Source organism: Drosophila teissieri, chromosome X (genome assembly GCF_016746235.2).
Source record: "Drosophila teissieri strain GT53w chromosome X, Prin_Dtei_1.1, whole genome shotgun sequence".
Lineage (NCBI taxonomy): Eukaryota > Metazoa > Arthropoda > Insecta > Diptera > Drosophilidae > Drosophila > Drosophila teissieri.
The window spans coordinates 16,177,120-16,204,141 of NC_053034.1; the positions used below are offsets into that span (position 1 = coordinate 16,177,120).

General features: G+C 48.5%; 2 protein-coding genes across 5 annotated transcripts in view; both read right to left on the reverse strand.

The window, feature by feature from the left end:
• Positions 1-316: 316 nt before the first annotated feature.
• LOC122623692 (cell wall protein AWA1) lies at positions 317-14,313 on the reverse strand. Of its 2 annotated transcripts, none has more exons than XM_043802981.1 (7): positions 13,775-14,313; positions 4,669-5,041; positions 4,411-4,544; positions 3,405-4,350; positions 2,896-3,255; positions 1,411-1,650; positions 317-1,120 (listed from the first exon to the last, which is right to left on the reverse strand). In XM_043802981.1, exons 2-7 carry the CDS (start codon positions 5,014-5,016, stop codon positions 614-616), a joined length of 2,535 nt encoding a protein of 844 aa, XP_043658916.1. In that variant the 5' UTR covers positions 5,017-5,041; positions 13,775-14,313; the 3' UTR covers positions 317-613. The 2 variants fall into 2 exon arrangements, with proteins under 2 accessions (XP_043658916.1, XP_043658915.1); XM_043802980.1 differs by having other exon boundaries at positions 2,896-3,261; positions 13,775-14,311.
• Positions 14,314-15,093: 780 nt separating this feature from the next.
• Positions 15,094-27,022, reverse strand: part of LOC122625276 (brefeldin A-inhibited guanine nucleotide-exchange protein 3) — a 96,928-nt gene continuing 84,999 nt past the window's right edge. Inside the window, exons 1-9 of one of the 3 annotated variants that reach the window (XM_043805331.1) lie at positions 25,968-26,102; positions 24,441-24,718; positions 23,565-23,698; positions 22,409-23,049; positions 22,027-22,347; positions 20,692-21,970; positions 20,263-20,630; positions 19,768-20,203; positions 15,094-19,699 (exon numbers count right to left, since the gene is read on the reverse strand). In XM_043805331.1, coding sequence (XP_043661266.1) covers positions 16,802-19,699; positions 19,768-20,203; positions 20,263-20,630; positions 20,692-21,970; positions 22,027-22,347; positions 22,409-23,049; positions 23,565-23,698; positions 24,441-24,525 — 6,162 coding nt within the window. In that variant the 5' untranslated portion in view covers positions 24,526-24,718; positions 25,968-26,102 and the 3' untranslated portion in view covers positions 15,094-16,801. Of the gene's footprint in view, positions 19,700-19,767; positions 20,204-20,262; positions 20,631-20,691; positions 21,971-22,026; positions 22,348-22,408; positions 23,050-23,564; positions 23,699-24,440; positions 24,719-25,167; positions 25,390-25,967; positions 26,103-27,022 lie in introns of those variants that run through there. The other 2 variants (XM_043805330.1, XM_043805333.1) reach the window with 2 other exon arrangements.

Sequence of the window (27,022 nt, forward strand, 5' to 3'; positions counted from 1 at the left end):
TGTGTAATTTGGCCAGATCTTGTTGCCAATTTTGTTGCCCCTCTCCCCCTTTCGATTGGGTGCGTCCCCACTTAATTAAAAGTGTCTGCGGAGACTTAGTCTCGTTCATATCAATCCCCAGTATCACTATCACTGGAGGCACAGAGAACACGCCCGGTATCTTTACGGCTCTAATGTAATTGGGATTTGGCCGACTGTGTTTGCCAGCTGACGCAAGCAGCGAAATATTTTCATTTCCTTATCAGTTTCGCTTATGTTTGGATGTACGCACGTTTATTTATATACATATCTAGAGCCGGGGAATAAGGCACATATGTACATATGTATGTATGTATATGCTTTATTGGAAACACACACACTCGCTTGCCCGTCGGTTATTTACAGTGTTTGTTAAATAATAGCAACTAGTGACACAATATTTCCAACAAATCGTAATAAAATATAGTACAAATTAGATGTAAACAAAAAAAAAGTGGTATAAAGTAATGGATATGGTAGATATGCATATGCCTATGCAACACCGCTGCACGTCCGATTTTTTGTACTCTCCGTGTTGATTCTCACACAAAATCATCGAGCATATTGCACAAAAGTAGTATCGCTATGACCCCGATCAGTTCCCAAACTTGATGGACTTCTCCGCGTGATGGGAGGAGGAGCCGTGATTGAAGCTGGCGCTGCTCCGACTGCTGCCATTCTTCAGGATCCCATTGGATGCGGGCTCGCCATTCGTTTTGCGCAGCGTTTCCCGCTTCGTCGTCGTCCGCTGATCCCCGTACTCCCCAATGGTCACGGTGCCCAGTCGCAGGGTGCGCCGCTGCTGCTGGCTCGTGGCCACATCCCGTCCAGAAACCGCACCGCTTGCTGGCGGCGATCGCAGCTGGACGGCATCGTAGTCGGGCTGGGGCGTGGCTGGTGGTCGGAATCCGCCCACACTGATGCTGGCACTGCGCATGGGCGACATGGGCTGCTTGACCTTGGCCAAGCTGCCGTTGCCCAGCCCATTTCCGCTTGCACTTCCATTTCCACTTCCGCTTCCGTTCGCCGCTGCGTTTCCGGTCATCAGCTTGAGCTGCTGCGGCGGCATCTGCTTTGTCTGCGGATTGGCGAACTGCGGTGGCTGCAAAACAGTTGCGAAGTCATTTAGATGCAAAAACTTTCAATTGTTGTGTGTTAAGTGTAACCAGCTAGTCAACATTAATAGCCACTAACAGCGAACCACCTCAGACAAACTATGAGATTTTGAAGTTTTGAGATAAAGACGCTTAAAGACAGAGATTTGAATTTCGAATTTGGTGGGAGGTAGCTTTATTGATAGCTGCAAGGCTGGCTTAATCCTAGGTCTTAGGTCATAGGTCACAGCTCTGCTGGCCTATTGGGTGGGAACTCGGACACGGATCATTCGCTTACCGGTGGCGGCAGTTCCGGCGACCCGTTGCCATTCGCCGGATGGACTCCGTTCTGGGGCTGCAGGCGATTGTTGCTACTGAAGTTGCCCGTGTTGCTTGTGTTGCCCGTGTTGCTTGTGTTGCTTGTGCTGCTTGTGTTGCTGTTGCTCCTGTTGCCGCTGAAGCCATTGCTGTTGATACTGTTCCGATAACAGCTCTCATCCGGCATAATCGAGGTGCGTTTCAGCGTTTCACCGCGCTCCTGCAAAACACGAAAAAAGAAGAACAAATTAGCAGGGGAAAAACCCCAGATTAGCAGTAGATCAACTTGGAGTGCATATTAGCCCCTAAAAATACCTGGTAGGTGGACATGGTCACCAGGGGACGACCCATGCTAACTGGCCGCATGGTGGGCATGGCACCTGACCCCTCCCCGTCGCCCGCTCCACCGTTCTTCACGCGCAGCAAACTCATTTTTCCGGCCGTAATGTGATCTACCCGCCAGCGAACTCTTGCCAAGACTGGACAACTTCGGCGGCGCAGTTTGGTTCATCGTTCAGCGGCCGACGACGGACGACTCGTCGATTAGATAAAGCCATTGAGGGGTAGTCACTGAACAGTCAGCTCCAAAATACACCCATTCACCCCACCTGTTTACTCTTGGCCATTTGTTGTTTGCCCGACTTTGTTTTGGTTTCTCTAACGTGCTCTCTCATTTGGCTGTCACCCGCACCCGTGAGTCATCTGCCCACTTTGGCTGATGGTGCGGAACTCTGGCCAAAATTGGCCTGGAATCGCGTCTTTCCATGTCCGCCGAAGAGCGGAGAGCCTTGATAACAATTGGAGTGTCATTGGGCAAACGCAAATATTTGATTGATTTTCGCGGAACTGCAAGTGTGCCGTCATCCGTCAGCCATAAACATTAAGCTGACTGCGATTGCCGTTTAAATATGGAAACAGTCAATACTAATATGCAGATTTGTAAGGACTTTGCACTTAATTCGATTTAGCCAATGACTAATTATGGCCAAATTCGCTGCCTACGGATGGATGCACCAAGGCGCATTGACCATTTGGTCACTGACTGATCCTAATCAGCGCCACATGCTGGCCTGTTATATGGCCACTGCAATCTGGGCTTATCGATTTGGCCGATAACAAGCCTTGACCAACTTGTGGCCCCGCATCATAATGGAGCCCTAACCACCCCACTTGCCCCTCAACTGCTAGTGCCACAAGTGGCCAGCTACTTGAGTTGCCGCTCGGTTGGGTAATAGCAGCGATCCACAATGGGTTGGGAGCGGGTGTCTTGAGATGGGAAGGGATGGCAAGGGGACTACCAGCCACTGGCCCACGACAAGTGCAGTCGGTGGAGCTGGCGCTGGCGCTCGCTCTCTTGACCTTTGCGAGCAGCCGACTATCAATGGACTGGCGATGTGACTGCTGCGTTTTTGGCTGTTTGCTGCTACATAGATGTTGCTGCTAGATGATGTTGCTGCTTGCTCACCTTGTGCTCGCTCTCATGGAACCCGTTCCTGAACATTCGCTGGTGCGCCCGCTTGAATTCGTCCATCAGCGCCGTGTGCTGATCTCCGCCAGCGCCACTTGAGCCACTTGAACCACCTGCCCCTCCAGCGCCTGGCAAATTGCTGATGCGTTCGCTGCCCTGCAATGTTGCAGCCACGCCAGCAACATTCGCCCGCTGGCGATGCGACACTTGGCCGCCGGAGCTGCAGCCGCGGTGCCCTCCACTTCCAACTCCATTTCCAACTGCATTTCCATTGTGGCCCATCAGCTGGCGATCCACGTTTCCATTTCCATTCACATCCCGATCTCGATCTCGATTGTTGCGCTGCTGATGCTGCTGCTGCTTCTGCAATGATTCCAATTAGTTGCTGGTGGAGCAATCTTGCATGGTGCACTTAAAAAAACGGGTGTCACCTCAGAACGTTTAAAGTTTAAATACATATATATTCTATAATAGGACTTGGTTAGCTTTCAAAGTGCAGCACTCACCTCTTTGCGCTTCTTGAGCTCCTCGGTTATGGCACTGGAGAGACTGCTGCCCACTGAGCCACTGGCATTGGCTCCTTCATTCATCGCCGGCGGCGGTGGAGCAGGTGCAGCGATGACTCCTCCTGATCCTGATCCAGAAGATCCAGCAGATCCAGCAGATCCGCCTGCTAATCCCGCGCCGGAACCAGAGGAGTTGACCGGCCTCAGATGGCTACGCTTCATGGTGGTTGAGTTGCGGGATGGATGCGATTGTGACTGCTGACTGCGGCCGGAAGTTCCGCTGGCCGAAGAGCCGGAACCCGAAACGGAACTGCCACCGGAACTGGCTATGTATGTGTTGTTAATGGAAGTCCCGTTCTCCGTCAACTTGATGATGGTCCTGTTCATCTGCTTGTGCACCTCGACGCCCTGCGACCAATTGGGACTGCCTGCCCCGGGTCCTGCTCCACCTGCTCCACCTGCTCCGGACTCCTCCCTGACCGCCGTCAAGCGCTTGGACTTGGCGTCCGCCCAGCAAGGACTCTGATCGCCCGTCACCGAGCTGGCAGAGCTGTTGTAGCCACTGGATTCACCCGGAAAGAGGTCACATCCGGCCGCCGTGCGCACCACCATGTCCAGTTTGCTGCTGCTCTTCATCACGGCGACGGCCTCGCTGAAGAGGACGTCCGAGAAGTCGATGCTGTTGACGCTGAGGATCTGGTCACCCGGCCGCAAGCCCGCCTCCCGGGCCACACTCCGCTCCTTGGTGAACTGCACAAAGATGCCCGGCTTCCACTCGGGACCCTTGCAAATGCCCAGTCCCAGCTTCGTCCTGGGCGCCACATGGAGCACCACACTGATGTCCCGGCTGGCGCCGCGTCTCTCGCCCTTGAAGGAGCTCTCCGAGGGAGTGCCACTTACGCTGGGCAGCTTCACCACGCTCCAGGACAAGCGTTCCTCTGGTTGGCTAAGAAGTTCAATATTCAATGAATCCAATTGGCATTGTCTAAAGCCAAGTTGCACTTACTCCCTCACAGGCAGCATTCCCACACCGCGCACTTTCAGGGTGACCCGATCCTGGCCAGCCACCAGTTGGATGAACTCCTTGTGCACGGCATCGTCCAGGCGGAAGCCATTGATCCGCAAGATCTGGTCGCCAATCTGCGGGAGAAAGCGGTGCGTAAGTGGCAGACCTCGCCCTGGAATCCGTCACGCAGTGCTACGTGATCGGAATTTTCGGTTGACCCACTGGTTGTGACCCAGTGACCCACTACTAGCTACTCACCCGCAGACCCTTCAGCTGCGCCTCGCCGCCGTGCTCCACGTGGGACACAAAGAAGCCGGTGCCGTGCTCCCGTCCGCCGCGCACCGTGAATCCGTAGGTGCTGCCCCTCTCCGGTCCGCCCACCAGGAGTCGCCTCTGATGCGGCCTCACCAGGCGCAGCACGCGGAGGCGGGAGCTCGCGGGAATGGCGCACCACGAGGAGGCCGCCGTGGTCGTCAAGGTCATCACATCGCTGGACGCCGAACTGGTCGTCGATCCCTGCATGCTGCTGCTGCAGTCCGTCGACGCCGAGTTGGTCAGCGATGCGGCTGTGGACATCGAAGCCGAGGCTGCTGTCATCGCCATCATGTTGCGGGAATGTCCTCACAGGCAGCTGCAGCAGAAGGAAGACAAAATGGAATGTTAGATTCTTTTAAACGATTTCCGAACTCAAGACATAACTACTTAAAAAGTGATCACCGATGGGCTAATGAGTCTAAAGATCTTAGTTTCATTCTAAATATTATAGCTCCTATCAGTCAGAAATCGAAGTGGAGTCGAGTGGCCAAAAAGCGAATTAAGTGGCTGCCGTGCGAAAGTTGAAGAAAGTGGGGAGTGTCTCCCCTCCCCCTCCTCGAAAAATAATGTCCGATTCGCGACGTGAACAGCCTGACAAGTAATAACGTAGAAGAGAAGCGCCAGCAGACACAAGTTGTACATACATAAGTACATACATATGTATAAATAAAGTGAGCAAAACTTGAACTTGCAATCGAAAATTGCCGAATTGGGTCACACGCATCGGCAGAGGCGGTGCTGCTGGTGGCTTGGGTACACTGAGCGAATTTCCGGGCCACGAGAGCGTACTAAGCTCATAAGCAGGTGTTGTATGGTTGGAAAACAAATACAATGAAATGGAAATAAAATAAAATCATAAAATGAAAATACAAATTGATTATAGAGTTAATATGTTAAAAGAATGCAAACCATGGTTAGTTTCTATTTAACAGTTTCTATATAAGTTTCTATATAGTTTCTACATAACAACTAATTATTTGGGAAGGAAAGGGAATATTTCTTGTTGGTCGCAAGTTTTTGGCGCCGTGTAGAATTGGTGCTGGCGGTGCCTGCTTTCACGCACCACTGCCAGTTGGTGGAGCTTGCGAGCTGGTAAGCCAGAGATCTGAGGCGATTTACATTCACTGCCGCCGCCGTCGCATAATTTCACTTTTTCACGTAATTCTACGCTTCACTTGCAGCCAGAAAAACAACACAAACAACAACAACAGCAGCAGCAACAAAAAACGCAAAAGAAACTGGGGAAAATTATAGAAATTTATTATTGAAATTATGCGACTGCCCCCGCCGGGCCTTGCATTATGCACTTCGATTTGGAGCGAATCAGCTATTTGTTAGCTGCCCCAGCTGCCACATAAATCATTCGCTTCGCCAAAGTTCAACTCACTTACCAGCGACCCGAAGACAATATATATACATATACAGGGGGGATTTGGGAGGGGGGAAAGGTGGAGGTGATGCCAAGATGTGAACCCAAATTGCCTCAGTTACCCACTTACGGCGCACCACTGACGCAAGTGGCAATTACTTGGATCAAAACATTTATAATTGCCCGCCGCCTAATGGCGGAATGGAAATATGAATCGGAATTTTGAATTGCAATCCGAATGGGAAAGATATAAATCATTCGATAATCGGACGCTGGTTGCTATGTTATATGGTATATGGGCAAGATTGTGGCGGAGGAAAAGTGTGTCGAATGGAAAGATAATTGCATATAGTTTAATATAGAATTGGGTTATGTGAGCAGACTGATTGAATGGGTATGCTTAACGAAAGTTGAAATACTTAAGATTACCCATCGAGTTATTATTGAACTATTATGCGAGTTGTGTCATCAAACTAAACGATTTCGCCACTTTCAATCTGCTGGCACTTCGGGATTGCTGTCGTTTGTATATTTTGCTGAGGATAGATAGTTGCATACATTGTAGTTAGATTTGCAATCACTTATTAATAACCAACAGCTTTGGCTGTTAATTAAAAACTCCAAGGGGTCTTTAAAAATAGATTGTAGTGGCTGTAACTTGCAGTATGTTATGAACACTTAACTTGAATGAGGTGCGGTAATTCGCCAGGATTTCTCAATGAAATATTCATAACCGATCGTACTTACTAATGCAAATTGTTTGGCTTATCGAATGAAGCCAGTCTACTTGCCACAAACATTGAATTGGATTGACAAGCAGTGATAAAAGTATGCTGCATTCAACGCACATCCGCTGGCAACTTGACATCCCAGCTATTCCGGCGATTAACGACAATTATCGGTGGTTAAGTTCAGACCCAGACCCAAATACCTGCACTTTTATCTCGATAATGGAGGAGTTTCCCGACCTGCCAGACAACGATCTCGTTCAGCGATGTCGATGAAAAGCGGCAGCATGCAACCAGCAAACCAGCAACCAGCAAACCAGCAACCAACAACCTGCAACTTGCAACATGAAACTGGCAGACGGCGAGCTGCAGCACCGCTCCCTTTTCCTTTCGACAGTTAATAACAATAGAAAGAGTGTAATAATAATAATAATGATAATCTGTTTCTGCGGCCGCCACGAATTATTTGGCAGTTACAATTAAGTTTCGACAAACAACTGCAGCGGCGGCAAGAAAGCGGCAGCCAAAACAAAACAAAACAAAGGCAAAAAGGCCAACATCTCTGACGGCCTTTCACCTGTTGAATGTCGAAAAAAAAGCAACTGCCTCACCGCGCAATTCCCCTGTTTGACCCCCCTCTTGACCCCTGCAATTAGTTCTAATGAGTTGCTGTTGCTGTTGCTGCTGCGGCATCTACAACTTCCTGTCACGCCTCAGATATCCACCTTTCCCCGCGCTTTTATTTCTTTTTTTCCCCCACCGTGTTGACACTTTCCGTTTGGTTTCCGTTTGGCAATTGCTCAGCTTTTGCTTGGACTTTAATTGAAAAAGCAAAAAATACAAAACACAAGGGGTAAAAAACTACAGAGCAAGAGAAAATAACAAGCCTTGACCACTGGCTGATTTGGATTTCCATACGAATTTCATGCTCGGCAACTCCTCGGAAATGTGCGAAGAAATTTTCTCGGCCACGGCGAAAAAAACAACAAGTAAAAATCTGTTTTTATCGCCTTGTTTTCTGTGTTTCGGTTGCGTCTTCTTGGGCAGCTGAAATGTAGTAATTATTTGTGGACATGACTTTCTCTGCACATATGCACATATGCATATAGTATGGCATATAGTCAGTTGTCCAGCATCCAGTTGGGCATTTTCCATCTAGACTTTTAGTGCCCTGCCTTTTTTTTGTTTTTCTAGTTTTTTTTTTGTTAGCGGCTCACGTAGCACTGCGGTGTGTTCTCCGCATTACATGTGCGTGACAAGCGCGTTAAGTGCTTTCCCATTCGGATCGAGATGGAGATTCGTTGGACTCGAATTAACATCGGGTTCTCCATAAACTGATAATCACGCCCGGCTTTTGTTTCAGTTCTTCGACTGCAGCTCGCAATTTCACTCGAAAATGTGGAGTACTCGTACTACGTCGATTTCGTTTGCCCTGAGTCATGATCGAGGGAAAGTCGTAAAGGTCCGCCGATCGATCGCGTTCTATGTGTCCCATGGGTGTCAACGCGTATTGAATGATTTATGGTCCTATTCGCCTAGTTGCGTTGGGTTAATAGCCCATTTACACTAAAGCATTTTCACGCAAGATGTCAGGAATACACACACATTACACGCACAATCAATTGATCCAGGTTTGGATAATGTTTTGAATAGCGTAGCGTACTGTATCTAGAAAACCGCATTTATCGAATAACATTTTGGTTAAGTTATATAAGGTACCTTATTATTTACACAGCAGCAGTTGTGTGAAACCTTTGCCATAAATTATCTAAAGTCAAGGGCGATTGACAAACGCTTGATGTTCACTTGGCTAATCTTTCAATCGGCGTTTTCTGGCAGAGGGAGACATCCATTAAACATTCACTCCGTGCCATGTCGAATTCCGTAGCTGGATCGTCAAAATGACTTATCTCGCGTTCGTTGCCTAAGTCTTTCGATTCACAGATTGCCGCAACGAGGGAAACACGGGCTGCTCACTGTTGCTGTGGCTGCTCTGCTTTGCTTTGCCTGTAATTACGAGTTCATTGGGCATGATTTAATTGGCCGCGGCACAAAATGGAAATATTTGCACGTATGCATGCAGCATTTCTCCATATTTTCACATTTGAATAGGCAGGAGCAGCAGCAGCAGCAGCTGCTAAGCGAAATTACAATAAATAAAAGAGAAATTTCTGTCGAATTTGTCGTCCGTTGGACACACACGTGTGCGCCTCAATTGCTTAAATCTGGCATCTTGCATGTGGCGCTTTTGCATGTGGCACTGTTGGTAAAGTTGCTGCTGCTGCTGATGATGCGCACCTGTGCCCAGGCTTTTACTTCCGCCGCGGCAATCAGGCGAACGCACGACTGACAACGTGACAAATTGTCGATAATCTAAGCAGCATCCTCCGCTGCAGCTGCCGTCTGCCGTTTGCCGAGGCATTTTTCTGGTGAAAACTCCGCTTGCCAAGGCTTATCGCCAAATTTGCAAGCAATGTCAAACGTGGGTTATGCCACCGAGGAGGATGCGCCGTCGCCATAATCGTGATGCAGCGCCTCGCCAACTCCATAAATACCAAATGCGGCTGTCGTGCGCAAGGAAGCCAATGGCAACAGTCAACTGGCAACAGGCAACTGGCAACAGGCAACTGGCGACCAGCATCCAGCAACTTGCAACCCGGCTGGCTGGCTGGGAATCTGCTCCTTCGTCTGGAGAAAGCGCCTTGTGCACTTTTACTCTGGCTCATTTTAATTGCAGAACATTAACAGCGATGTGTGGGGGTTAAAGGAAGGTGACTGCGTCTCCGTCTGCGCCTGTGTCGCCTGCTTTCACCTTCAGCCAATTAAGTGCAGCTTATGCAACAGCCGCACAGGATTGCTTCACACAACGGACACAAGAGAAAGGGCAAGTCCCACGAAACTCTAAGAGGCATTATGCAGCTATATCCAAATATACTCCACCATGCTAATGTAAGAATGGATAATCTAGAAACAGTTTCCGCCTTGGAAACGGCCAAATATATAAGATTTGTGGCTACAAGTCGATTGAGTTTATGTGGCAGCGTCAAACGCTTTGCGTGTGTGGCAATGGGACACGGGCAAAAACAAAAAAAAGAGCTGGGGTGAAACCCTCGGCTGGCAAAACAATTTAAATTTTGCGCTTCAAATCATTCCGAGTTTGATTGCGTGCAAGATGAGCTTGCCACCGCTGCCTGCCGCCTCTCATTTGCCTGATTGCGTCAGCTGGCAATTGGCAGTCACAGCAGCCAGCAGCGGCAACACCAGCAACACCAACCACACCAGCAACACCAGCAACACCAACCACACCAGCTAAATTCCCGCCCAGCAGCTGCACAATGGGCAAATGGCAGCATTGCCGCTGTTTACTTTGGCTGCCCACTGTATTTTTTGGCGGCGAAATGCAACAGCAGCAACACTTGAAACACTTGAAACACTAGACACACTACAAAACCCTGCAGACGACTAGCTGCAACATCATCGGTGGCAAGCTGCAGCAATCGCATCACCAGGCGATGCCGTTGCTGCTATTGAACTTTTGCTATTTGGCCAAGATTCCCACACACCTGCTGCAGCATTGAGTTGTTGTTGCAGCTGCAACTTTTGTTGTTGCTGTTGGTGTTGTTGCTGCTGCCACCCACTTGCAGCGTGTGAAACGTTGAACAACTTTGTGTCCAAGGCGTGACACGAAACTCTGTTTCAAGTACGTTTGCCGTGTGTTGTGAGGCCCTGCAGCCAAATGATGGGTGCCGCTAAAAGAGCCAAGAAAATAATGATGAAAAAAAGCAGAGGGTGTTGCAAACGGGGTAAATGACCGCTGATGGCGGCAAAAATTGAATTGTTTTGCATAAATTGATGTTTCACCGTGGCCGTTTTCAGTTTCGGTTTCGGTTTCGGTTGCAATTGTGTCTGTTTGCATTCGAGGGTGTTGCTTTTAATTGAAGTGCCATGCTGTCCCGTTCCTACTCAAATACACTGTTAAGAAAAAGATAAGGTCACTTTGTAACGAACATTTGAAATGTGTTGAATAGTTACTGGTACCACAGAAGTCATATTTCATATGTTTTTTCCAGTGCAACTGTGTTTGATTTCCTAATACATTTGAATCGCCAAACAGTTGAAAAGAGACCGCATATTTCCCATTCGACTTTGTTCGTTTACCTTATGAATATGACAAAATTAAGCTGACAATGGGTAGCTGATATGCTGATATTATTATTGTTGTTTTTTTTCCCTGTGTACCCCCTTACCTCAATCCCTTTTTGTGTCCAAGTTGCCCACGCGAAACAGCTGCCCAAACTCAACGAAGGCGAAGGAGATTCAGCTGCAGTTGGAGACGGATGGGGGGCAGGGGCAGGGGATGGAGATTGGAGATGGAGCCACAGCTGGCGGCCCAGCTGCCACTTCTGGGTATTTTTCCGTGGGCGCAGGAGAGGATTGGCGGCGGCGCAAACTGGATTGGCTGGGCGCGGCTTTGGTCGAAGCCATCTGCAGATCATCACCTTCTTGCCACAGCGAAAGTTGCAGCGAAATCTTGCCGGCGAATTCTAGAGCGTCACAGCCACTAATACCCATTGCTACCCTGTATCTTCGAGGGATAAAGATAGAACTATTTCTGAGACCCTCTTTCTCCCTACGAGAAGCATAATTTTGCACTTAAGAAAGACATCCCACTGTTAGAACGTTGAGAATTTCCGTTTGTCTAAGCTAGTTTATATGAAAATATTTTTCGCAAACATGCTATTATGTTAATAATTACTTTAGAAAAACATAACTTAAGAATTTATGCAAAGTAGGATTGGGAAAAATCATGAGAAACCCTAATTACCGTAGCAAAAACAAAACAGTGAGCAAACGTTTACTTTTCGCTAATTTAGCAACGGTTGCCAGTGGGTTAAGTTGGCTAAAAGGCTTATCCTATGCCACAAATGCCAGTCTGGGTAGACGCGGTAGATGCGGTAGACTCGGCAGACCTGGTGGAAAACCCAACCAGTCCAAGAGTCGCCGCCAAATGTCCGTCCTTCTGCTTGTCCGCCAGGTCCGCCTGGCAAAAATGCCATCTGAGGCTAACTGGGCGGCGAGGCGAACTGGTTGCCCAGGCCGTTTGGTGCACCGAAAATATTTGGGAAAGCTTTCAAAGAGTTTTTTGATAGAAATGAAACTGATAAAATAGATAACAAGTTTGGGAATAACGAAATAAGAAGAAGGAATCTTAATCTTTAGGATGCAATACAAGTTTTAGATATAACACATTATAATATAATACTGGAAAATGATAATTATTTTGGAACCATAGAAGGATGAAGTTCACATCTGCTGCCCAAGGATTTTCTCCGTGTGTGGTGCAGCTGGTGGTGCGGTGGCTTGAATTACAAAAGGAGCTGAGCTGAGTGGAGTGGAGTGGAGCCGGGTTTCAAGTTAGCCTGGGCAGCCGAAGGCAGCGGCGGCAACCGTTTTTTGCCTCATTGCTTTTTATTATAATTTCAATTTTGTGTATCTATGAGATACGCGCAACGTGAATTGGCATTTTCCATTTGGCAATTTGCATGTGCAATGCAATGCGGGCAGCAAGATATGCAGCGAGATCCAGAGATCCAATGACTCCAAGATCCCTGCCAAACAGTCCGGGTAATTAAAGAGCCATTAACGCCCCATCATCATGGGAATGGCTTGCAAATGCTGATGACGATGACGACGACAATGATGACGAGTATCTGCGATGACGCAGTGGTGATGATGATGGTGGTGTTGTCCAGGAAATGCAATTAACCGATTGGCCCACAAGCCGTGCTCATTGGAAAGTCGCCGTTTTGTGGGACTCTGTTTGTTGTTTTGTTGTAAACTATTTGCTGTTTGTTGGCCGTGCCACAAAGTGTGCCTGTTATTGTTATTGCCATGGCTTTAACCCACCGCAGGCCCATTGGCCAGGTGCTCACCAGGCGAGTGCCCGTCCGCGGCTCGAGTGTCCAAATTGCTGGCGGGGATTGCATAAGCGGCCCAGCCAAGATGCAATGATCAATCAGGCGGCCCAATCAGTTAGCTAGCCAGTCCATCAATCATAACGAGGCCCTCAGTCGCTGGCTCAATTTCAAGGAAACCGCTGCTGCGTAAACGATTCTACTGCGGGCGGTCTTCGGTCTTCGGTCTCCGAGAATCTCGTTTATCAGCCGCGAGGCGCACTCTTGGCACATATTTTCCTCTGACCATAGTTTTTCAATCCACCACAAGTCTAAGTACAGCTTTTCACAACAATTTACCACGTGTGGTTTTAAATATTTCGAAACACATTCAAAGCAGGCATTTCAGTAAATATTATACCTATTTTAATTCTATTAAGTTCTATTAATCCCAACTATAGTATATTAAACAGGTAAATGTACATCTTTACACATATTCCTTGGCGTTGATGGATTCGTGACTTATTTCGGCGGTGAGAACTTTCTTATTTTCGTTTCTTCAGATCTTCGCCATGAACTTCAAAGTATTTAGAGCAAATCTAACACGAAGATACAGCAATAGCAGCAATAACAATAACAAGGGCAGCAACAACAAAGGCAGTTGAAGGCCGACAATTAACGCGTTATTTATTAATATCTGAAAATTGTGTCGCCCGTTAAGCGGTTTACAGATGGCGGCTACCAAGACGACAATATAATGCCAACAATAACAGCCAAGACAAGGCATTAAGTTACATGTTCAACTGTGTTTAACACACACTGTGCAGATGAGGACACCGAGAAATTGGGGTAAATACTCCAAATTGTATGGGACAAGATGAAAACCAAAACCATGTCAGATATTTCACATTCGGTAGCCGCATTTTGGCAACTATTTACTTTAGAATTCGCCTTAAGCATTAAGCATAAAGTCTCGTTAAGGAGGGCTTAACGCCCACTTATTCTCCCTGTGTACTTCGTGGTGGCGGAGTTTGCGTACTTTATTTATTATTTTTTACCTCATTTGCGGTGCGGGCGTCCCAAGAAGAAGAAAAAGAAGCGCCTGAAGAATTCTCCGCACGAAGACTAGCAATTAGAGCGCGGCAGCAACAGCAGCAACAACAACAGCAACCACTCGCGCACACGCTCGCAGAATTCTTGCTGAATCGCGGATCTCGAAATCGCAAGCAAAAACAAAAAGCAGAAAAAGCGACCGAAAAGCAAAGAGTCGCGCTGCACTTTACACTTTTGTGGCTTGAAGCGCTCAGGTGAGACAGGGGCAGCGTTTATTGTGCCCGCCAGCACTTTCAGCACTCTTTTTTCTGGCCCCAAAATTGGAATAATGCACTCAAAAAAAATGGAAAAAGCACACACGTTTATATTTTATATATATTTTAATGAAGCCGGCTGCGTTGGCGATATTCTTTAATTGGGAATATTTCAATCTCGTTATCAATGTAGGTATATTGGCGACAAGGTTTTCCGCTGTGACGACGTGAATCCCGCGAGAAGCGACGACAAATTGAAGCGGTAAATAAATTGGAGCCGTCGTCAAAGTGACCGCGCAACTGGAAAAGCTTGAGAAACCAAAAAGAAAAAGCTGTTGCCAAACCAGTTTTCCACACTGCGTTCGCTTTTGCGCAGAAGCTACCAGATGTTCGAACCAGCACTTTAAACTTCACCATTGGGTAAGCTTTTCGACGACTACAATTCAAAAATAAATGTTCACAAAGGCCACAATATTATGTAAAACAAATGCAATGCTTTTAACAATGCTTAGAACGGAGAAAGATAATAGAAACGGAGCCGTGTTTGCTTTATAATTGGTATATTTATGATCACCACTTACCGCCGATCTGGCAACGCTGCGTGTACTGTTATATCCAAAAGCTGCAGTGTGACCAACACAGTTTCCAAGCGCTCCAACTGAAACTCCGTAATAAAACACACACACCTGCCATTCAGATTTGTTTAGTAAAGTTGCGAAAGCGTTGTGGAGTCGTTTATTCTCATTCATTCATGTTACAAATGCACTCTTGGAGCGTTTTAGTTATAGCCTAGCGCGATCGCGGTATTTTCTTCATTTCTTCTACACTTTCTGCGGGCCTCTGCAACTGCACTCTTCGCACTTACACTTACAAGTCAATAGAAAGATATAGATTGAGAGAGTCGAGATGGGCAAGTAAATAACACAAGTACATGGTTCTCTATATTATATATATATATGAATATAGTATATATATACACACATGTATATATATATATACATACTGTATACTGTATACGACGAAGCGAAAATAAATGTATATTTGTATAGATTTATAATAATAGTATATGTATAGATTTGTAGCGCTGTTGCTAATAGTTTTCACATATAAAAATGTTTCCTTTGTTAGACATTTACAACATTTATATCCAAGTGGCAACTATAATACATATAAGTACATTTATGTATATCAATATATAACTCTTTAGATCTTTTTATATAGGCATATAACTGTACGTAGCTGTCTGTATATATAGGTATAGGTATCGGTATCGGTATCGGCATCGGTATCATTATTAGCTGGGCGCGGACAGAGGCAGGAGAATCCGGAGTTCTAAATATGTATGTATATATGTACTGCCCGATTCCTGATTTGCTGATCTGATCCGATCCCTGATATTACATATGTATGTATGCATGTGGCATGTGTGTGAGGGCATGAAAATATAGGCTAGTAAGCTTTGATTTGATAGTGCAGCAAGGTGGCTAGAATTTGTTCGGTTACAATACTTCCGATATTTTTCCATATTTTTTTCTCTTAGGTACGCACACTGGTACAAAAGTATGCAAGTATTTGTTTAAAGGCAGCGCGGGACTACTTGGACACACATATGTTTTGTTTTTTTAGTATAGGCTCTATGTGTACGCGTTTGTGATCTAATCGTTAATGGTGGTAATCGTGGATTAATGGGCGGCACTGATTTTGTGTTAGTTAACATTCGCTATAAGTTTACATAGGTTACACTCTTAATAAATATATTTATATATATATATATATAATTTACTGATTTTAGGGCGGGGCAGGTGCTCGCTGATACATCTTTACAATATTAGAAGTCGAAAAGTGCTGGGAAAGGGAGCGTGGTTGGGGGCTAAACGGGGAAAGGTGGAGCGGGGAATGGTGGGCGAGTGCAGGGGCTAAGTGTGAGAAAGTCTTGACTAAATGTAATGTACAGGACTACGTTGTCTACGCTTCATCGTCATCTTCATCCTCTAATCACAAGATGATATCCTACATATCTGATATCCTTGCAATGCATCGACACTGTTGTACTTTCGATAGATTTGCTTTGTTGTGCTGGCATGTTGAGCTTTTACTTTGAAATGGTTTGCCTGCTGTGCTGGGAACCGCGGGCGAGAGGGATACATGGAGAGTCTGCGAATAGTGTGACCAACGTTGCTAGTAAGGCATGACAATTATTACTAAAAAGGTCATCGTATAGGAAGTACGAAGAAAACAAAAAACTGTTCTACGTATTAAACGTATCTCGAAACTTTCAAAAACTGTAATACCTGCTTCATTAGTCAATGAATAATACAATATTTGAATACTTTACGTAACATCGAGTTAGAAGATAATACTGATACTGATAGCACTGCTTTTGATTGAATCAATCTTAGATCATGAGGTACAGATATTCCATAAAGTTCACTGGAGTATATCCATTTACACACCGCAACTATATAGGTTTTGGTAACATGAACAACACGGACTACACTTTCACTTTCTAGGGCAATACCCATTGATATATACTTGTGATATATAGTTGGCCGCACTGAAGCATCAACCCTCCACCGACGGAGAGAGACAGATATAGAGAGTGAGACAGATAGAGACAGAGAGAGAGCATGAGATGCAGACGTAGCTGTAAATTAGCCATTCGGGAGCGGGAGCGGGAGGAGGATTACTTTCGGAGGACTTCTGGAAGGAGGTGGAAGGATCCATTGGTAGGGGCAGGGGCTGCGCCTACAGATCAAAATAAAACTCAACAAGCATGGCCTAAAACTGGTTGACCTTCAGCTCGTTGCCCTGCAGCTGGACTAGACGGAAGGCCTCGCGAATAGTCGGTGTCATTAGGAGCTTGAGGTTCTCCTCGGCCTCGCCGGGCAGCGAGCGAAGTAGCTCCATGGAGGCCACCACCAGTTGGGCGAGGGCAGCCCTCTTGTAGTTGGAGTCTTTGAGGATGCTGCTGGCCCGCTGCTGTTCGATTTCCGGCGAAATGGACTCCGCCTCCGAGGACTTGGCCTGTCGATTGGTGTCGAACGGATTGCTGCGGCACTTGGGCTGGAACTCGCTGATCAACGTGGTCATGGTCACATTCTCCTCCTCCTGCAGCTGCACGCACTTGCTGGGCGAGGTGCTGCTGCCGGATCCGGATCCGGAACCAGAGCCCGTGTCCGTCATTTCGGCATCTCCATTTCCGTTGAGGGAGATGCACATGGGTTTGGTTTGCGGATGGTGTAGTAGTTGTGGTGGCTTCTGGCGCAGCTTGCCCGACCCACTTTCGATCTCATGGAGGGCAGAGTTACTCAAGTACAGCTCACATACCAGATTCCAGGCGTCCTGCAGGCAGAACAGATATCGCACAAAGTTCTCCTTCTTCTTCACTGTGGTGGTGTTCAGGCGGGAGCAGGACTCCAGAATGAAGTTCAGATCCTCCGGTCCCAGATTGTACACGACAATGTCGTTAAGATGCGAGTCCACCAGCGCTATGTAGTAGATCATCCACGAGGAGGTCATCTGCTTGTACAGATTCGCGGCGTACTCGATGTTCGACACCTTCTGCATGAGGAACTTGAGGCCGGGTCGCGAATCGAACTCCAGCGCGGACATCAGGTACTGCTTGACGCAGCGCAGCAGGATCTCCTTGGAGCGAAAGTCCAGGTCGTAGTCGTGACTGGGCGAAGCCGCCGAAGCTGCATAGTTGTCGAAGATGCAGGTGGACACCGCCTGGGGCACACACTTCAAGCGCGACAGGAGCAACTTGGCCACCAGCTGAAGCAACATCTGGTTGGCCAGCAGACCAACCACCAGATTCTTGAACGGAATCCGGATCACAAAGTTATCCAGATTCGAGTTGAAGCCATTGTTAAGCGGGTACAAGAGAAACGAGTAGCTCCGGTCGTCGGACAACTTGCACTGCGAGGCACTGGGCGTGGGAGCCTGATTCTGACCCGGTTCCCGCTGATTGTCGGACAGGAAGACCTGCTGTGCCAGCGCATATATCCTGGCCAGCTCCTCCAGGCTGCTATCCCGCCGTGCGGCCACCTTCACGTTAGCGCAATCCCCGTAGAAACTATTCGACTTCTCGTGGAAGGCGAACGAGAGCTGACGCAGCGGAGCAATGGTCACGGTGCAGGCGCGATGGATTGCGGAGCAGGCGATCATCCACTGCGATTCATTGAAGAGCATGCCGGTGGAGAGGATCACGTGCTTCAAGCAGGACACCGATATCCTAGCGATCGCCTCCTGCGACTGAGCAGCACACTCGATGAGGACCAGCAGCAATTGCTTCAAGGCCAGCGTGGCCGAACCCGAGATCTTGGTGGGCGATTCTATAAGGTTCGATCCACCTCCTCCCACACCTCCGCCGTTCTTCTGCTGCTCCTCGCTAGCGGAACTGGAGCTGCTGTCGTACTGCTGAGTGTAGCCACAACCGTGATCCTGTACAGTCTGCGACTGCTGCTGCTGCTGCTCCCTTTCTATTCTTTCCGTCACGAATTTCAGCTTGGAGTACAGCAGATTGTCCGCCGGATGAACTATTTGCGCTAAACGCGTTTTGGTTCCCGCTCCTAGGCGCCGCTGCTCCGGCACCGATTTCTCTATGAACTCCACTACCAGGTCGGTGGTCATGCAGCAGCAGTGTTTGAAGTTCTTCTCCACAAGCTGCCAGGAGGAGCCCGTTTTGTTGATGTACCGCAGCCAGTCCTGGATCATCGGCACCAGCAGGTGGTTGATGCAGTAGAAACCGAAATCGATGCCCGGGCTGGCCAGCAGGTTCTTGAACAGCTTGAAGATCGTCTGCAGGATGGGCGCCTGGTGGGAGTAGGGGCAGACGATCAGCGAGTTTGTGAGTCCGTCGAGCAGCAGGAACCACACTTTGAGCACACCCGACGGCTTGTCCATCTCGTCGATCTTGACAATGGTGTCCTTATCGATGTGCAGGGACCTGTAGGATATCATGTACTGCTCGTTTCGCGTCTGTAGATAATCGTTTCCGAAATAGGTAAAGTTCTCCATCGAACTGGGTATATTCGCGTCGATGATGTGCGTGTAGGAGATGCCCTTGATCTTGTACGTGGAGTGGAAATTGGGACACTTGGGCATACTGTGCATGAAGCCCAGAATGCTGGAGCAGCGCTCCAGGAAGCGAAGAGTCTCGTGGAGAAAGTCCGTGGGCCGGAAGGTGTTATCCTCCTCCTGCTGGCCACCACCTGATCCAGTTCCTCCAGCTGCACTTCCACTGCCACTGGAGCAGGCATTGTTATTCCCTCCTCCGGAAATCTCCAGATAGGACAGCAAGCACAGGATGCAATCCAATCCCGCGTTGGCGAACACCAGCGTGTTGTCCGAGTCGAGGAACACCCGAAAGATATCGATGATGTTGCTCATGTTCAGCATCCGGCTACGAGCATTCCGAAGGGTACCAAACAGTGGTCGCCATCCGGAACGGATCTCTGTGCGGTGCGCCTCCACCACCTCGTACAGACAGGCCACGATCTGATCCTGCACATCCACATCCGTATCCATGCTCAGCAGATTCTCGAAGGGCTTCAGCAGTGCCTCGTTGAAGTGGAAGTACGGCAGCTCCGACTGCTCCACCAGAAGCGCTGTGATGATGTCGTGGATATACTCAATCGCTCGCTTCGAGATCATCCGATCCCGGTGGCAGGCAGCCTATGAATTAGATAAATATCAATAATTTGTCAATTGATAATACAAAATCCCAAAGAGGGGGTACTCACATCCATCAGATGCGGTCCAGTGATGGCCCAAACTTTGAGCACGTGCAGCAGCGGTCGTGAGCTGCGAAACACCTTGAGCGTGACATCTCCAATGCGGTGGAGGAGCAGCGACATGGGCAGCGAGTCCAGCTTCTTCCAGCCCTTGCTGGGCCACCAGATGCGACTGCCCTTGCGCGCCACCTGGCTCTTGTACAGCTGTTCCCTGGAGGCGCGGCACAAGTGCTTGAGGAACTGACACAGCGAGGGCAGACTCAGCCGTTCGGCGGCGTCCCCGAAGAGATTTTCCGCCTGGTGGGACAGGGCGCAGAGCACCTTGGAGGTGTCGCTCTGACTCAGCAGCACTGTCTCATTCGTTCCCGAGTAGACCTTTAAGATGGATGTGATGTTCGTGTTGGGGCTCTGCATCGGTGCCTGCAGGAAGCTGTACACATCCACACTGAGGAGGAATTTGAATCAGTATCTAATTGAAAAAGTGTGGGGCATACTAGCTCTTACCAGGTCTCGTCATCATCGATGGGGATCGAGGACAGATTGAGCTTGTCCTGGGCATTGCCGTTGCTCAGCTTCTCGCCCGTCTCCAAGTCGCGGCGACTGCTGCCCGGTGAGGCGGAAATGGCCGGGTTTTGCATGCTGAAGATCTCATGCTCCAGCTGGCTGACATGACGGCAAACGGCGAAAATGCTTGGCCAACAATCTGCACTGTAGCTGCCCAGATTCAGGCCACCGGTGAGCACCACGTCCATGGACATGGCCTGGCTGGCGGAGATTCGCGGTCCGGAGGTCTGGCAGACGTTGGAGGCCAGCAGGTTGAGTATCTTCCCGGCCAAATGCTGCAGATTCAAGCTGTTGCTAAGCGTGGCGGCCTGAAAATAAGCGACATCTTGGATTAGTTTTAAACTAAATATGATTTGAATAAATTCTTACCGAATGTAGACCATCCAAGCACATGGCATACAGGGCCTCTCCATTCGATTTATTCGCCTTGGCCTTCACCCTCAGTGTTCGCTTAGACAGGGCCACCAGTTTGTTGGAGGCGGAACTGGTCTGCAGATCGCCCAAGCCGGAACTCAGCACGATTACCATCGAGTCCCAGCAGCAGGTGAGCAGGCGGCGACACAGCTTCTTGGCCGCCTCTCGGCGCTTGTCGTGGAGCTGCTCCTCCTCCTTGTGCTTCACATTGGCCGTCTGCAGGCGCTGCCACTCCGACAGCATCTGGGTAGCGCCCAGTCCTCCGGCATCACACAGCATGTCGACGAGGGCGCAGCGGGGTCCAATGCCTTCCAGCTGCTGGCGGGGCATGGCCTCAAGGACATTGCAAACGGTCACCGATTGGTAGAGCTCGCACAGCCACGGAGAGGAGAGATAGACAAGGACACCCGTGTTCTGGACCGAGGTCACAAACTGCTGCTCCGACATGGGTACCAGGATATCCTTGTGGGATATGCCTTGGGCCACCTGCTCGTAGTAGCCGGCCCGCATCAGCTGCAGGCTGAGCAGCAGCGATGAGTAGATCGCCAGGTAGATGCCGTCCGCATTGATGGCCGTCAGGTTGTAGTCAAAGTCCGAGAAGTTCATGCTGTTCTCCTGGCAAACGGCGGAGGCGAACTCCTGCATCGCTTCGTCCAGCTCCACGCAGCTGCGCAGTCGCAGGAGTTTCGGCACCAGATCCTGCCTTAACGCCCGTGCGAAATCCCGAGCATGCTGCCGATCATTGTCGCTATCGGTTCGTATGGGCATCACGGGCGCCTCCAGATGCGAGTATGGCCAGCGGTTCTCCACACGGGACGTTTCATCGCTGGAGCTGCTTGGATCGTCGTCTTCGGGTCCCTCTGTGTCCCCGGAGCCATTGGAGGCCGCATCCTGCTCGTGCTGCGGCTCACCCTCGCTCTCCGATCCCGAGGAGGTCTCGAAGACGGTCTGCCGGAACTCCACTATGGCATCTCGATACGGAGCTGGCAGGCGGGCCATACTCTGATAGGTGAGTGGACCGGAGTAGTCCGCATCCTTGAGCAGGTCATGCCGCCCATTGACCACCTGGACGATCTGGTCGCTGATCATCGACTCGGTCAGCTCTCCGCTGCAGAGCACTTGCAGGCTGTCCAGCAGGGCCACCATGCACTCCACGCTCGCCTGTAGACTCGCCTCTGTGGCGGAACCCACGCCGCTAACGCCATAGGCACACTCCTCCATGGCGTCCACCAAACTAAAAAAGAGTTTTATATACGTTATGCATTTTAAGAACTTTATAATATAACTTACAGGCGGAATAAAGCCATTTCATCGCTGCATCCTTGGGCGGTGTTTTTGTCGACGTAGAGAATCACCGCCAGGTCGATGAGACGCTCCGGGCTCTTGAAGATCTCCCTAACGCAACGAAGTGGCTCTGTGCGATTTTGGGGCGCTGGCAGCAGAAGCATTCGATGGAAAAGGGCCTCCAGCATGGGGCGCAGTGATCCGTGGGCTCCGGCAATCCGGAGTAACTGAATGGCGGTCAAATAAACGCAGCGTGCTTGCGGACCATCCAAGCCTGGGCCCGTGAAGAAGCCACGAGCCTCGTTCTCTATCATGTGTAGGGCATCCCTGAGAGAATATAGAGATTTAATGTTTAATATAAATTCTGTTCGATTTTGCCTTTACTCACTTGTAGGTAAACTTCTTGTCCAGGTTGATCCTTCCTGGGGATCCCAGTGCCGCCGCCAATGTGGGGCAGAACTTCTGCCAGAGGAACGAGGTGAAGTGCGGATTGGCATGTACATTCCGGGGCAGAGCGGAGCTCAGCGTGAGGATGCATTCGGTGAGGTACAGCGAGCTGTGGTTTTCGCACTTCTTGTTCGGCGAGGCATTCACGTTGGGCTCCACCAGCCGGCTGCAGAGCCACTGCATCACCGGTATGACCTCGTTGTAAACGGCGGAGGCCTGCGTCTGGGTCATCAGGCCGGCGGGTGCCGTTTTCTTGACCTCCTCGGCCTCCTCGATAAGGAAGGCGCAAAACGTACGCAGGCACTGGGAGGCGGCGGCCAATGAGGCGGCCTTGGTGGCCCGCGAGCCCATCTCCCAGCACTCGCCGCATCTGGAGAGGATCTCGATGAGTAGACGGCCGTTCAGGGTGCATGCTGGCGAGCAGGCCATCGCCAGGAAGAGCCGGAGCACGTTGACCACCGTGTCCTCGCTGCTCGTCGTGGGCAGGATGCCGTTGGTGGCCCTCAGGAGCTGCGATGGCAGCCACACAGAGTCGTCCTCCGGCTCAAGGCCGATGTAGAAGCGTTCGTCCTTGATGACGCGCTATTGGGATGGCAAAGAAAGGAAAAACAGGATTAGTAAGGGGCGGTAGTAAATATAGATAGTATAAACGGAGAACTGGAAAATCAAGGATAAATCGCAGGAAACTAGAACATGTGAATGGCAATGGAATAGCAAAATGGGCAAGCAAATCCGGAATTATTGATTACCATGTTGTTAACCAGTCATAAACAAAAGTCACATCCGACCCTTGAGGACTCCCAGCAATTAGCCTATTCCGCCCGTTGCCCACCAATGCCCCAATGGCCCACATATGCCATATGCTGTATGCCACATGCCACATGCCATCTCCCATGTCCCAAATCCCATTGCCCATGTCCTTTGTTCGTTATTCGTTGACCAGTGTGTGCATATGGAATGATAAATCCGTTTTGTTCGCCGGAAGTTCCGGCCGGAAAATGTGTGTCAGTGGTTGTTATGGCCATTGTTTGGCCCACAGTCCCATTACCATTTAACTGCCCCTTCCGATAATCGCCGTTTCCGGACGGTGCACTTACATGGAGGCCGTTGAGTCCCATCGTGATAAACTTGGGCCGCTTCGTGTCCAGCGCCATCTGCAGGGCGGTAAAGCAAACGGAGCGCAGCTCGTGCGACGGATCCCGGTGGATACCATGCTGGCGGTACAGCTTATCTGCAGGGTCAACAAAATTGGGTCATTATTTAGTGGGTATTAGTAACATGTACATATATGCGCAAATACTATCTTTATCAACTGAAAATCGCACTGTAATATCTTCTGCTTCTCTTGGAGCGCGCAAAAAGTTATATTCTTTTTTATAGTCGGTGGCAAAACGTTGCGATTAATGTTTATCGCCGTGGGGCACACAAGTATGTATGTAACTAATGCATGGATGTATGTAAAATCAGTACTGATAAGCGCGCGGAAGCGGTGCGGGGACTCACACGCTCCACCATCCGCAAATGGTTGCCTACTTTCCTGCAACGCCAACACAAAAGGGAATACAAAGTTCGACTTTAAAGCATACAAATAATTAATAAAATAGAAATATAAAATAAAATACCACTAAGAAATGTAGCACTTTCAATGTACAATTCACTTATTTTCACTTATTATAAATGTTAAGTAATGAAAATGAAAGTCTTTGCCGAAACTTCAGTGCCGCGCCGAAAAAGCGAAGGGCATTGCACAAAGGAAGTGGCAACTAACGGTAAACAACAAACATTTGGCGGCAACAAAAGCAGCCAAAGGGCAAGGGAAAGCGAGAAAGGAAGTGAGGAAATGGCAATAATCTCGTTCGTTCGCCCGCTATCTCTTCCTCTCTCTGTCTTTCTCATTTTCACCGTGCTAACTGTAAGCGGAGTTCACAAATCTTGCAAAAAAAAGAGAAAAGAACAAGAACAAGAAAACTCACCGTAAGCGATTTGCGCCGTTTGCCGCAGCGCATTGTGTTTAGTGCCCGTTGATTCCTTGATAATGAGCAAGAATAGGTCCTCCATATTGCCCGTCTCTTTCTAGGCCTCACTCGGTGCGGCGACTGTAGTTGTGTGCGTTTGTGTGGGCCAAAAGTCTCTCTGCTGGTGTGCGTGCGTTTATGTCGCTGCTTCAGGCAATTCCTCTTGCTGTGGTTGTTGCTTCGCCCTTGCACGCCATCATTGGTAGTAACAACAGCAACAACAACTCAATTAGCGCCTAAAGAATTGGTAGTAAAATCAATACAAACGAAGATAATAACAATACAGCAACGGTGAAGGATGATGATTGTATATATATATATATGTACATATGTTATGTTGCCGCCATATGTATGCTAACACACACACACGCATACGTACGCCAACTCGCACTCACACATGGCGGAAAGTTTCAATGTGGCGTTTTCGCGTCACGTCACTTTTGCACTTCTCAAAAACTTTCGCACACACATTGCAATTGTGCACCTTCGAAAAGTTCAAACAGTGTGTATCCGTTTTCCTTGAAAAACTTTTCCCACTTTCACATACACACACGAACACACACGTACAGGCGAACAATGCACCAGGCAATTGCAACGGTACTTCTTTTTTATAAATTAAATCCATATGTCAGGCGATAACCACAGCCCACAAGCACTTGCCACTCGATTACTCATCGGAAATTACCATTTCTTGCAATGGAAGAGGTCCATGGTCCTTGGTAACGGTATCCAGCCACCACTTGTGGTTTTTCCCCTATGTTTTCAACCGTTATTCGGAACTTTACTTTCTGTTTTTTTTTTGTGTGTTCTTATTCCTCTCGCTTTTCCGGGGGAAAATGCGCTGCACTTGCCGTTGGATGCGACAAATGCTGTGTGACGCGAAAGGAAAGCACTTTCTCCATTTACGGCGGAGTGCGCATGGAGTACCGTTAGCTATGCGCATGCCTGCCAATCAGCCAATCAGCTGTTCGATTGTAGCGTTTATCGGTCAGCTGAAAGTTTGGAAAAACTAGGGCGGCAGGCACAGTTTGAAAGATGGAGCATTACACGATCTAAGGAAGACCTGTGTAGTTTCTATACATACAGCAGCATACCCATTTGCACCAGAGAACGGCAAGAGTGGCATTTTTTGCCACCCTAATCACACTCAATAAATTTGAGTGTCGGGTGCCACTCCCACCGGTCATCGCGGGTACTTACAAACACCCGCTCAAAATATTCGGGTGTCTGCAGGCACCCTGGTGTGCGCCACCCAAATCAATGCGGCACTCTAAGTCGCCGCGGGTGCAGATCACACTAGCCACTCATAACGAAGAACAGAGAAGGCAATCAGGCAGAAAAAGGCAAGTGCCCAAAAGGGGATAAGTGGTGAAAACACTATTTTATTTCATTTTAAAATGATAAAAAAAAAACAAGCTGCCACAGAAGCCGCAGCCAAAAGTTAGAATGTTAAGCGTCCCTCTCCATTTGCCCCCGGGTACTCACCCCTTTCCTCAAGCTCTTTCCACGTCAGAGCTGACAGCTGGTTGTAGCTCCTGGAAAATAGCTAGCTCAGGCACTTCCTCCAGTAGGTCGAAATCCCATTATTGATATCTACTGCTGCCACATATCACATATCACTGCACCACTCACTCACAATTAGTATTTAAAAAAAAAAATCGAAAAAGTCGTTTGCTTACGTAGGACTTTTGAGAAGCGCAGAGAAGGGCACCTATATTTTGGTATTATTTAGTATTAAGTATTTAGTACTTGGTAGTATTTAGTATTATTCATTATTTACTTTTAATGTAATAATACATTTTACATTAATACCTTCAGCTATCTTATAATTTTATAATTTCACTTTGAACGCAAGCTAGACACCCGGGTGTTTGTTATTGCCGCAAATGGAGTGTCAACTAACACCCGGGTGCTAAGACACCCGGTTTTTAGCGGGTGCACTTAGAGTGCCAGTGGCTTGCTGCAGTTTTCTGATTTCCACATTAATTAGGGAAATTTGGCGACGCACTCAAAGTTGCCACAAAGTATGCTATGGTATTGAATGGAGTCAAAGGAAAATAGGATTTAAATCTTTATACAAAAAAGACTTGGTTCCATGTTTTGCGAAGCTTTATTTCATTCAACTGGAAGTTAAACAACTAAACACTAAACTGTGTACATTTAGTTACAAGCTCTTTTTTGTATACATTCTTTTTTTGTATTCACAAGTGCCCAAACATCAACTATAACCTTGAAATGTTTATAAGAGTGGTGCGCAGCCCTGGCAAACTTTAAGCTGCTGCCCATGTTTCGTTGATTCTTCGACTAATCAATAAGCAAATGGAGTCACAGTTACAGGAGTACAGTCGAAAGTAAAGGAAGAGGTAACAAAATCAAGACCGCCAAACAGAAGACTTTTCAAATGTTCAGTCATACCTGTCCACATCCGGGAAAAATGCTGAAACTTAGATCCACTGGACACCTTTCACTGGGACCGTTTCCACAGGTGGTTGGTTTCCTTTTCCAGTTCTCTCTCTCTCTCTCTTTCAATCTCTCTGTTC